This window comes from Gorilla gorilla, chromosome 15, assembly GCF_029281585.2.
Source record: "Gorilla gorilla gorilla isolate KB3781 chromosome 15, NHGRI_mGorGor1-v2.1_pri, whole genome shotgun sequence".
NCBI classification, from domain to species: domain Eukaryota; kingdom Metazoa; phylum Chordata; class Mammalia; order Primates; family Hominidae; genus Gorilla; species Gorilla gorilla.
In genome coordinates this window covers 86,945,410-86,958,536 of record NC_073239.2, presented here as the reverse complement: position 1 = coordinate 86,958,536, position 13,127 = coordinate 86,945,410, and the positions used below count along the sequence as shown (strand labels likewise).

The 13,127-nt window shown below is 44.3% G+C and overlaps 1 protein-coding gene across 3 annotated transcripts in view; it reads left to right on the top strand.

Moving 5' to 3' along the window:
• Positions 1–11,646, top strand: part of SLC8A3 (solute carrier family 8 member A3) — a 144,789-nt gene extending 133,143 nt beyond the window's left edge. For all 3 annotated transcript variants that reach the window (XM_004055369.4, XM_063697934.1, XM_063697935.1), the window contains 4 exons: positions 3,750–3,874; positions 4,757–4,856; positions 6,819–7,094; positions 9,539–11,646. In XM_004055369.4, coding sequence (XP_004055417.3) covers positions 3,750–3,874; positions 4,757–4,856; positions 6,819–7,094; positions 9,539–9,915 — 878 coding nt within the window. In that variant the 3' untranslated portion in view covers positions 9,916–11,646. The remainder of the gene's footprint in view (positions 1–3,749; positions 3,875–4,756; positions 4,857–6,818; positions 7,095–9,538) is intronic.
• Positions 11,647–13,127: the final 1,481 nt, after the last annotated feature.

Here is a 13,127-nt window from a genome sequence, read left to right as displayed (position 1 = left end):
GACATTAATGCTCTTTCCTTTTCTTCCACTTTTCTGGTATCCATTTGCAAACAGCGCTCCTGTTATCTCCAGGTAAGAGGTGTCTTGTCCCCCTCTTTTCTTTCCACTTCTTGCCAGTGCCATTATTTGGTTTAAGACCAATGTCCTTTGATTTATTGAATAAGAACTGCAGGCTCAAGTTAACCTGACAATTTCTCCCAAGGACTGGGAGATTTATTTTCCCACATGAAGCAATTATGAGAAAGCAATTGTGAGGAAGGCAATTCCTTGAGCATCACTTCTGTCTGTGTATGTGGGTTAAGGCATAGCTGATCCTCTCTGGGACCAGGAAGAGAAATTAAGCTTAACAAGGAGATGGTGGGTCATAGACTTCTCCTGAGTCTTAATTCATCTGCCATCTCATGTTGTGGGGGAAGAGACAGTGAGATTCAGAGCTGGAATCTCCTAATATAATTGTGACAGGATTTGAAAAAAAATACTTTAATCCCAAGGGATCCAGGAAATAACCAAACCTGTTGTGAGAATAGGAAATGCAATTTTTAAAGAATCTGGAATTTTACCAGTCCTGGAGATCTTCCATCTCATCACAGCTGAGACTTAAATTGCTAGAATTTTGGTTCATTTGTCATTGACCCTTAAAGTCCTATGTGCCGTGAACAAGATGAATTAGGATGGGGGATTGGGGCAGTATTCTGGCTGGAAATATAAATTTTAGAGAATTTGTTTTGAAGAGATTCTCATGCAGAATCTAGGTGCTATAGAGGACATACATCTACTTTGAGAGTATGCTTGCATGAGTGGAAACCAATCATAAACAACATTCAATTCATAAGCAGATATGAAAGCATTTTCAGCATATCTAGCAATACTATAACTCTTTGTGCAAGCAGAGTGGCCTACACAAGACAGTTTCAATACATTTTAAAAGAGCGTCTTACATATCATCAGTCCTTTGAACACAGAAAAAAATGTTAAGGCCACTTAAGAGGCAAAACATCTTACAGAGTTCATTGATATTCAAAGTCACCTACAGGCTACATCTTGGGTTCAGGAAGGGGTGGTGTACATAGTAAGGACATACGCCTTCTGGGAGCCTTAAACAAAAAAAAAAAAGTAGCTAACTCCTACATTTTTCTTTTGTGGAAAAAACACAGTTACTCCAGCTTCCTTGGCTTTTTGCTTCTTTTGTATACCAACAAGATAAGGGCTACCCTCAACCCTCTGTTCTTCACTCTTCTCCCAGGGTATTGATTTCATAACATTGGGTTTTTCTTCTCCAGTTCACTCATCCTCTTGCCTGTGAAGGTATGTAAGCCTTCTTTGTTCCAACTCTTTCCTCCACCCGCCCCCCCTCACATAAATGCATAACAAAGATTGTGATTTAATTTAAGTTTCTTTCTACTTTTAACATATTTGCAAACATCAATAGAAGCTAAAATGGGAAAAAGGAAATGTTTCTTTTCCTAGCTCTTTCAATCTGTAAGCCTTTAATTTAGGAGGGCTTGATTAGCCTTTCAATTCGTTGGAAATCTCAAATACTGGTTTTAATTTTCCTAGATGGACAGAGACAGAGGGAATATGTTCATTCTGAGCTAACCACCCCCCCACCCCCAAGCTCAGGTGCCTTGCAGAAAGAGCACTAGCTACATCACTCTGCAGAGTGTTCACAACATCCTATTCTTTTCTGGCCTGGCAAGCTCTTTGTCCTTCCAATATTTGTTCAATCTTCCATCCTATTCATATTCTATCTTTCTCTCCCCTCCCAGCCTCTCTTCCTGTTCCTAGAACTGAGAGTTTATTTAGTCAGTCTGAATATCTAGATCACCTGCCATTTATTCTCTTTACTTGAAATTCTGAAGAGTCACATAAACAAGATATCAGAATTACTATGGTCCTCTAAATTGAAGACTTATAATTCTCTCAAGAAATTAACAACATTTGAATTTAAAGGAAAGATCATGACAAAAATAGAAAAAGGCAGAAATTATTGCCAAACCAAGAAACTAGAAACTAGAATTAACTTAAAGGCATGTGACTCAATCAATTAACAAATATATACAGAGAGCCTCTGTGGGACTGTGGGAGATCCAAAGATAGAGGATTGGTTATTTGTCAAAGGGATTTTTGCAGAAAGCTAGATGGAAAAACTGACTGTCACCACAGAGGTGGACAGGTCAGTAAGTAGATCAATATCCTGCCAGATGGATATAGTGCTAGATTGATAGGTAGACAAGGGATTAGACAGGTACATTTATATGTCACTGGAGAGCTCATTATATTGGTATAAAGTTATTGTGTCACATGTAAAGTATGACATGGGGGAATTGGGGAGGAAGGAGTGGAGTAATACTGTCCCTGCTAAGATAGGCATTGTGATATGGTGCTTAAACCTGCAAGTAAAGGAAAAGAGTATGGAATCTGTGTGTCTTTTTCTAAGGGCTTTTTCCCAGAGTAGCTTGCAGTCTGGCTTCTAGGGTTGCTGGCCTCATAGCCAGAACCCTAGATTCACCCAGATTTACCTTCAGAATTAACTGATCAGACTCAAATTCAATAGACTAAATGAAGTCAGGCTGCTAGAGGATGTCTGCTGACTTGGACATATGCAGAAAGACATGGATCCTTGAGAAAACATTGTTTCCAAAAGTGGCCACCAGCACTAGAGGAAGGACAGCACCACGGACAGCTCCCAGACATTTTAGGATTGCCTTCCGTGTTTGGTGCCCGAACACTGAGCAAAACAGCGAGCTCAGGAAGTCTCCACACACTCTCATACCATCTTCATGCAGTCCAACTAAGAAAATTCTTACATAAAATATAAGGCTCTCTGCTTGGTAACTTAAACCCTTGGCTTATAGTCTTTTCAGTGAATTTCTTTCCTTGCAAACTCGAGAGTTGGAGTCTCACGACTGCCCTTGCTTCACCAATTCCCCAGCTAGAGACAAAAGACCTTCTTGGCCTCTGACCCATTTTGTCCTTGAGATTATCCAAGGACTACAGGATTCCCCTAGGAGGTTTACTGTGTGGAATGAAAGCAATTAAGGAGCTGAATAAAAGAAATAATTGCATGTGAGAATGTGGACTTGGATGGGAAGATGTTTAAATGAGCTCTGAAAGAAACAAGCTGCCAAGAGCAATTTTCTAATCAAAGGGGAATAAAAAGATTCAATCTCTATTTCACTCTAATCCAGAAAACATGTCTTCATGGAGAAGTGGTCTTAAAATGGACTCAGCAGCCAAAGTGGAAAAACAAAAAACAAAAAACTGTTCAACATGAGAAGGGACCATTGGTAAATGAGTCAAGATGCTGTGAAACCAGTAGACATTTCCTTTGAATAAATGTACTTCTGCACCTTCAAGAACTCTTACAGGAAGTGGTTGAACAAACAGGCCCAAAAGTTCAAAATAGTTCAAGGTCAAAACACTTGCCCTTTCTTCCCAGTTCCCCAACATCTCACTGAGTGTCTTGAGAACTTCACTTGATGCTATTTCTCAGGAGATGTTTAGGTCAGGTTGTCCACCCAGGTATAAAAGAGAAAGAGGAATGCTTATCCCAGTCTGCAAGGCACATTCTCATGGTCTGGTTATAAAGTGTTCAGTACTTCAAAAAAAAGGCACTAAAAATATATATAAACTCCCCATTCCCAAGAGTTATTTGCTTTGTACCCACTGCCCATGCCTAATACTGTGAGCTGTATCCTTCCAGGGAATGGAAAAGGTGTTAAAGTGAGTCTGATTTTGTTTTGTTGCAGAGGTGACAGACAGGAAGCTGACTATGGAAGAAGAGGAGGCCAAGAGGATAGCAGAGATGGGAAAGCCAGTATTGGGTGAACACCCCAAACTAGAAGTCATCATCGAAGAGTCCTATGAGTTCAAGGTCAGGCAAACAGTGAGGTCTAATTGAATAATAAATAAATTAAAGTGGGAGGCAGAAGACCTGGGGTGTTTTTTTCCACTTTCACTAGTGAATATGTGAAGTTGAAACTGAACAAATCACTTACCCACCCCAGGTCTCAGTTTCCCCATTTGTAACATGAAACAAATAGTGCTGACCATTTGTATGCTAGGAATATTGTTAGGAAACATAATATAGAATGTGAAATAAGTGGACTAGAAATTCCTGAGATGTATTATCATTATTGTTTAACCGTATTTTTAAAGCAAAAATATTAAAACTCACTACTACAGGGCAAGATATATTAACATCATTATTATTATTCATTATTGTATTATTCTAAATAGCCAATTTCAAAAGTCACAACCAGGCCAGGCAGTGAGGGACTCACGCCTGTAATCTCAGCACTTTGAGAGGCCGAGATGGAAGGGTCACTTATACCTAGGAATTTGAGACCAGCCTGGGCAACATAGGGAGACTCCATCTCTATAAAAAATAAAACAAAATAAAAATCAGCTCAGTGTGGTTGTACATGCCTGTGGTCCCAGCTACTCAGGAGGCTGAGGTGGGAGGATGGCTTGAGCCCAGGAGGTTGAGGTTGCAATGAGCCATGATTGCACCACTGCACTCCAGCCTGGGTGACAGAGTGAGACCCTGTCTCAAACAAAACAAAACAAAAAGATTACAACCAAAAACAAAGGGAAATAGAAGGAGTGCCTCAAAAGAGATCGCCCAAGGCCATTCCATGCATAACTGTCAGAACACCCTGGAGACAGGGCATCTTTCATTCCTTTGAAGAACCAGACTCCTCATTGGTTCTGAGCATTCTAACCTCATGGTTCCAAGTTTTTCTCTTCCTAACAGACTACGGTGGACAAACTGATCAAGAAGACAAACCTGGCCTTGGTTGTGGGGACCCATTCCTGGAGGGACCAGTTCATGGAGGCCATCACCGTCAGTGCAGGTGAGAAGTGTCTCAGGCTGGCCTTGCTGGGAGAAGCAGGCAACCTCTGAGAAGGAAGCGTAAAGCCACGTTAACAGCCCGCCAGTCCCTGGGAAGGCCTGTGTGTTCAGTCTTCCCAGCTCTGGTCCTAGGTGCCTACTTGGAAAAGAATCATGGCGTATCTGAAAAACATGGTTATCTCTGGTTTCAAATCGTTGTTCTGCTGTGTGAACTGGAACAATGTACCCTCTCTGACCTCAATGTCCTCTTTCCAAAGGGGAACTATTGCTACCTTTCTCAGAAAAGTAGAAAGGTACAGAGTCTTGTATAAAATCCAAACTCAATAAATTCTGATTTCTGTCATTCTTTCTTTTCATGTGTTTGGTCCCACTCTTCTGTAAAATGTGGGACAATTCTGATTTAGAGATGTGGGAGTTAGGAGTTTATAAAATGTGTTGCATTGACTCTCCAACAAAACACCCTGGATGATTCCAAACCCCTCCCTCGGCATTTACTGACAGGCTCCCTCAGTAATGACCCACAGCACAGCCGGGAGTCCTAGCAGCCTGCAGGAACTGCTGGTTGGAACAGGGACGGAAAAGGTCTCCCAACCACCGTCACTATCACCTCTCAGCACCACTGAGGCCTCCTGGCCTTGTCTTTTATTGAGAGACTTTGTTGTCATAGCAACCCACAGGGTCATATCCCCAAGGCCCCAGAGCCAGAGCAAAAAGACAGCCAGGAAGAGAGGTTTGCTGCTGCTGCTGCTGCTGCTGCCCCACTTTTCTCATCACCTGCTTTAGATCTTTCTAGCTCCCCCTCTGATGACCTGACTGTGCCCCTCGAGACAATAAATGGAATGTAGGCCACATCATCTACCCTGCTCCTTTTACAAAGGAGGGGCCTGAGGTTCAGAAATAAGAGATGATTTACCCCAGCTTACAGATTTTCTTCATGGCAAAGCTGGAATGAGAACCCAAGTGTTCTGACTCCTGTTCTTTCAAAACCCAGCTTCTACCGGTTATGCCAAAACATGACAGAAGTTGCTGTTGGCAAGGCACAGGCATGCCTCAGCATACCCTCCCCTCCAGGGCTGCTGAGTGGGCAACTCTGCCCACATTTCCTGGCAAGGACAATCAAGGCCCATCCTGCTTTTTCCCATGAGATGTTTGGAGGAGGGCACTGGCTCTGCAGTATATTCTCATGATCTGGAATGACAGCCATCCCTCAGGGGACAGATAATGACCAGAACCACAAAGGTTATTGCAGCAGTCAGTTCAGAAAATTTGAGAGGAGCCCTGCTGGCATCCAGTGAAGAGTGGCCACACTGAACTGATTTCACTTCTCTCCTTAGACAACAAAATGCAGCCTGTGCATTCTCCTTTCTTTTTTTTTATTATACTTTAAGTTCTGGGGTACATGTGCAGAACATGGAGTTTTGTTAGATAGGTATACACGTGCCATGGCGGTTTGCTGCACCCATCAACCCGTCATCTACATTAGGTATTTCTCCTAATGCTATCCCTCCCCTATCCCTCACCCCCGACAGGCTCCAGTGTGTGATGTTCCTCTCCCTGTGTCCATGTGTTCTCATTGTTCAACTCCCACTTATGAGTGAGAATATGCAGTGTTTGGTTTTCTGTTCTTGTGTTAGTTTGCTGAGAATGATGGTTTGCATCCTCCTTTCTTTCTGCTCCACTGTCTTGTCCCTGTTAATCTCCTTCTTTCTTCTCTTCCTTATTCCCTGGCCCTCTCTCTCCCACTCTACCTTGGTGCCCTGCATTCAAATTGACCTATGAGGCAGCCCAAATTGTTTCCGCACTATTTTCTGGCACCCTGGCCCTGGCCCCCACCAGCTGCCCAGAAGACAGCTGGAGTCCCCTTCTAGCGGATGATGCCTGTGGTGCGGGTTGGGCTTGACTTTCTCATGAATGATTATCTGACTTCGTTACCCGTTCTCTTGCCTGTTTATCTTGCCTTCAGCAGGGGATGAGGATGAGGATGAATCCGGGGAGGAGAGGCTGCCCTCCTGCTTTGACTACGTCATGCACTTCCTGACTGTCTTCTGGAAGGTGCTGTTTGCCTGTGTGCCCCCCACAGAGTACTGCCACGGCTGGGCCTGCTTCGCCGTCTCCATCCTCATCATCGGCATGCTCACCGCCATCATTGGGGACCTGGCCTCGCACTTCGGCTGCACCATTGGTCTCAAAGATTCAGTCACAGCTGTTGTTTTCGTGGCATTTGGCACCTCTGTCCCAGGTGAGAGTGAGAGGTGCTTGAATTTGCAAAGAGGATTTTACCTGGTTCAAATGACCCCTGGACTCCATCTCATTATCTTCCACACCATCTCAGATCTGAACTTAACAGAGCCTCTGCCCTTAAAGTGCACAAAAGTCAATCAAAGAGAAGAATAATGACATTAGTAATGACAGCTAATATTTCTTGAGCACTTTCAATGTGACAGGCACCATGTGTGTTCAGCAATTTACACATTTACATTTTCCCCCTGTAATGTTTCCCAAAGCCCTATTAAATAGGGTAAGTTATTATCCCTACTTCACAGACAAAGAAACTGAGGCCCACAGAGGTTAAGCTACATGCCCAAGTAAGTGGTCCAATTTCTTAACCTCCACATTATGTGAGTAGACCACAAACAGTGAAATTAAAAGAATGTAGATATTGTTCTCCTTCTATTTACCTCTGGCAATCTCTGAGAGGTTAAAGATTAGCCAGCTCAAAGATATCAAAGGAGAAATGCCCACATACATTCTTGGCCTCCTCTACTTGGAAGGACACTGTGAGTACAAAGTATCTCCTAGCAGGACAGCCAAAGGAAGTTCCACAGCTTTTATCTTTTTATAGGATGAATTACATACTCTTTCTTTTTCTTAGGAACACTCAGACACAAACAGAAAGGAGCGGACATTCCTTTACTCATTGAACAAATATTTACTGAGCACCTATTATGCCTGTTACAGTATTGTGCTAGTTTTTGGGACTATAGTGAAAGGCAAGATACACATGCTTCCTTCTCCACGTGGAGTTTATAATCTAGTGAAGGAGGCAACACTCAACTACTATAATTAAAGTTATCTTGTTAAATCCTAGGAAGAAAAAGAAAAGGTACTGCATACGGAAGGAAGTTTGGCCTGAATGTAGGAGTTAGCAGGTAGACAGGGGCTGTACTAGCCAAGGTTCTTTACTTAATTCAGTTAGGGGCTTTGGGGCCTCTGAACTCTGAACTTCTGCCAGGGAGCTGGCATCCCAGCTGCCCCAGAAAGAAACAGAGCACATCCTCCTGCAGGGAAGTTAGGCTGAATCTCATCAGACAGGACTTTTCTGGCTGGGCCAAGGGAAATCTTTCCTGTACCAAGCAAACATATCCTTCAAGAGAGTAGCTGAATCCACATCAAATTCTAGGAAAACCTCTTTCCCAAACCCCAGTGCAGGCCAGTGGGATTATTTGTCCATTAGTGATGCAAGAGATTTAGCTATCATGGAAATGCATCAGAAGGTTGGAAATTAGATGGATGATCCCAGGAAGGCCTGTGGATGAGATGCCCTGTGATCTCTGTTCTCCAAGCCTTGGGGGACCTGAACTATCAGAGGGGAGGGAGGAAATATGGGGGAAAGCATAGAGGTGGGAAGAAATATCAGAGGATCAGAAGCAAAAAACAACAACAACAACAGAAACAAAAACAAACAAACAAACAAAAAAACAAGGCCATAGGCAAGAAAGGGTAAGAGGTTTTCTCTGGGAGATCTAAAAAAAAATGGCAATAATGAGGTAAGCCAGGCAGATACCTTTGGGCATCTCCAAGTCCTTGCAATTGGCCAAGACAACAGCTAACAACATTTGAGGCTTTAAGAAGGTTACCCTGTGATCCACTCATCTGATTTAGTGGCTTTGGCTGAAGCTCTTTGGATATAGTTGAAGGTATGGAAAGGGTCCTTACATGAGGACTTTAGGGTCAAGTCTCTTGCTAACATCCTATGTGACCTTGGGTAAATTCTTTGACCCTTATTTTTCTTACCTGTAAAATAAAAGAATTGGGCTAGATGTCTCTGACAGTCCTCCCTGTATCTACAATCTGTGCCAAGATCTAAAGTCAAACACCCTGCAAGGCCCTGTGATACATATATAAACCACAAAGACAGAGCCCCGTCTTCCTTGAGTCCACAGTTCACCCTGCATGTCCCCATCATGGTTCCCCAACATGTCCTCTGTCCCCAAACTCCAGCACCTCGCCCAGTGCTCAGTCAGTAGGCATTGCTCAATAACTGTTGGTGGTTCGTGAATAAATGCCCCATATGACAGTTAAAATCAGGCATCTACTCCAAGCAGCTTCCCAGGGTGTCAAGGTTCCCTGGGGAGATATTATGGGATGGCAAACTTCCCTTACTGAAAAAGTAGTCAAAGGAGAAAAATAAGCCCACTCAGTAAATATCAGAACTGGAAAGCCCTTCAGAATCTTTCAGATCACTGCAGATGAGGAATGGGAAGCCCAGACTAGGGATGTGACCTACCCAGGGCCACACGGCTTGCTTGTGGCAGAACTAGGAGGTAGGAGTGGCCCCCTAGCCCTTGTCTGTCATTCCTGGGTTCAGCCCACCAGCTCAAGCTGCTTTTTGGGCATACTGGAAGACAAGCCCTGCACACCTTAGCCTCCTACCAGTTCCCATGTGTCTTTGTCCTTTTCCAGATACGTTTGCCAGCAAAGCTGCTGCCCTCCAGGATGTATATGCAGACGCCTCCATTGGCAACGTGACGGGCAGCAACGCCGTCAATGTCTTCCTGGGCATCGGCCTGGCCTGGTCCGTGGCCGCCATCTACTGGGCTCTGCAGGGACAGGAGTTCCACGTGTCGGCCGGCACGCTGGCCTTCTCCGTCACCCTCTTCACCATCTTTGCATTTGTCTGCATCAGCGTGCTCTTGTACCGAAGGCGGCCACACCTGGGAGGGGAGCTTGGTGGCCCCCGTGGCTGCAAGCTCGCCACAACATGGCTCTTTGTGAGCCTGTGGCTCCTCTACATACTCTTTGCCACACTAGAGGCCTATTGCTACATCAAGGGGTTCTAAGCCACACAACAGAGCCTCCAGCAGGGCAGGCCTAGGACTTCTCCTAAGAGAAGGGCACTTCCCCACCAGTGATCTCTCCGGGCTGCACTGCCCTGGAGAGGCAGCATCAGGACCCAAGCCCCAGGAACTTCACCCAACTTAGGCCCTGGCAATTAACTGAAAGGGCAAAGTCTTAATCAATCAAACAATGGAGGAATCACCGACTTTACACAGTATTTAATTAAATACAAACAAGCAACAGCAACAAATCCACCTCCACCCCATCTCCCCCTCATATCCCTGACCCAAAGCAAAGGTCAGAGCCTTTCACCTCCTTCTATTCCATCTTTTGATTATTCCTTTGCCTCTCATTTCTTTGGAAGCAGGGTTTCTCCTCTCTGCCCCATTCCATACGTCCCTATTATCTCACTCAGCTGACAAGACGTGAAAATGAGTCACATTCATGTGGCTGGGGTGGGGTTCTTCTTTCATTGTAATCATTATTGTGGTTGCTTTCGTTTTGCCATTAGGTTTTGCTTATTATTTTGTTTTGTCTTTTTTTTCTGAAGTGAGTGGAAAAGGTGCCACAAAGGAATTCCAGGTCCGAGCCAACAGAGAGAAACATGAATTTTTAGACACATGCTCTCCTGCCACCTCTTGGCTCCATCAAGATCCAGTTCCCCATCTCACTGTTTTCTCTGAGTTCTTGGGAGGAGTGATGGCATTGGGGTAGAAATAAGCTCACTCACCCACGCAGGGTACTAAAGATCTTACAGGAGCTTCAACTGGAGCAGGAGGAGCTTTTTATGCTTATGTTGAATCAAGTCAGATACAAAAAGCAATTGTCCCTCTTTGCCCAAGCCTTTCCAATTCTGCGTGTCTTGTTGTGTCAATGTCCACTTGTGTATCCTTCTGCAGGAAGACCCGCCAAATAGAAGAGATGGGACAAAAATAGGAATGGTGTGTGATGACAAAGGGCTACTGGAAGAACAAAAGGGATATAGGCCTTCTTGATTATCTTTGGCTTTGTACCTGAAGCAGGAGAGAAGAGATATCCAACCAGTGAGATCTTTAAGAGAGAAGTTTGTATTTTAAATGTCAATGTGCCTGAGAAATGTCAGCTTCACCACGCTCTTGCTTCCTAATGCTCTATACAAAGAGGGCTGACTATATTTCTTGAAGTGGTGTAAAAACTTAGAGATTTTATAAGAGAACCAGGGGCTCCCTTCACCTCTCCTGGTCCCTCAGGTCACATATGAAAGCATTTTTACAAGATAGGAACTGGAATTCCTCATTTCTCCCATGTTCCTGCTTGTTTTTAAACTTCATGAAGCTATTTTTCCAGCCTATGGGGTAGTTCTTGCTCCAGTAAGAGGAATCTTAGTTGTCATAATCCCCTGGAGCCTGGGTTTTTGGAGAAAGAGATCTCTGTGCCCTACAGACCTTTTCTCAACGAACGTGGGAAGGACCTGGCTTTAAAACACACACACAAACACACAAATAAACAGACATAAGACGTCATCACGAAACTGCCCATGGATCTTTAGGCTTTCTGCATTGACATAAATACATTTTCTAAGGGGGGGGGGGGGAAGAAATTAAAAAACACCTGTTAATTTTAAACACATTTTTTAAGAAAAAAATAATTAAAAAAGAAACAGTGCTCATGTCATAAGCTATGTTGACAGTTGCCAGTGGAAATGTTGGGTTGGTTCAAAAAAAAAAAATAAAAGCTATACTTATATCTCTCTACATACAGCTTGCTTCTCCCTGTGTTTCTTCAGTGAAAGGTCCAGGGGGCCACTGTGGGCTTCTTGTGAGGTGACTCAGGTGAAGGTGTCACCTCCTCTCACACTCAGGTGCCAATGTGTCAGACCCAGTATATTTTAAGCAAAAATACTTCAGGAAAATGCCACTTGTCAAAACCTGGACTTTGCGAAGTTGGAAGATGTAAGTAGTAGTAAAAGCTGTGGTAATTATGGAGGAAGGAGGTTTCTGTATCAGAAAGGCATTGGCCGTGACAGACTCCAGCTAGGAAAACAGTGCCCTGCACCTATTACCAACAGACATGTCTTCACTCATTCATTTACTCATCATTCATTCAACAAAAAATTTAGAAGCATGTTGAATATATTGAATGACACTCTGGTGATACAAAGAAGAGCAAGACATAGTTCCTGACCTCAAGAAACTCACAGTCTAGGCTGGGCATGGTGGCTCATGCCTGTAATCCCAGCACTTTGGGAGGCCAAGGTGGGTGGATTGCTTGAGGCCAGGAGTTCAAGACAAGCCTGGCTAACAGCTCTACTAAAATTTTTAAAAGTTAGCCAGGCATGGTGGCACATGCCTGTAATCCCAGTCACTCAGGAGGCTGAGGCACAATAATTGCTTGACCCCAGGAGGCAGAGGTTGCAGTGAGCCAAGATTGTGCCACTGCACTCCAGCCTAGGTGACAGAGCAAGACTCTCTCTAAAACAAAACAAAACAAACAAACAAACAAAAGAACTCACAGTCTACATGGGGCAAGTGATCCAGAAGCCCACTAAACTTGTTCAAAGAACAGGGGCAGTGCTGCGAAGGCCTGGTGGTGGGATCTTGTGGAACCCAAGGCAGGAGGCACAGCCAGGCCGTAGGAGCCTGAAAGCCATCAGGAACTGAGCCCACTTTCCCCACCTCCCCCGAGCCACCTGGCCTCTCTCACCCTTGCTTCCCTCTGCCCATTGGGCCCATCCTCTTCCTTTATCTCCCAAGGTGCTTCCTCTGATTTATTTTCTTGCACACAGCCCAGCACAGTCACCAGCCCTGACACTATATCATGACCTCACAGCTTTGATCACCACAATGAACTGGAACTTCCCTCTTTTCCTCTGAGGGCAAATTCTCTATCAAGAGAATATGGTCAACTCTCCATCTCCAGAGGGCCATTCTGAGAAGGCAGAATCCTTTGTAGAAGGCAGTCACAGTGCCTATGGACTGGGTGCTTTGTGTCAAATGTTCACTTCTGGTACAAACAACCCAGGTGTGGAGAAGAGGGTGATGATCACATTGTAGGTACTATTGCCCCTTCTAAAAGCCAAGTGATGGGAAGAGGTTTATGATGCATTGGACACCAAAGTGCAAATGTTAATGGCAGTCCTATGCCCTGAACACTCTAAGAGTGACCTAAACAGAATGCCATGGGAACACAATGGAAGGAAACATTAACTCAGCCTGGAAGAATTGGGAAAGACTTC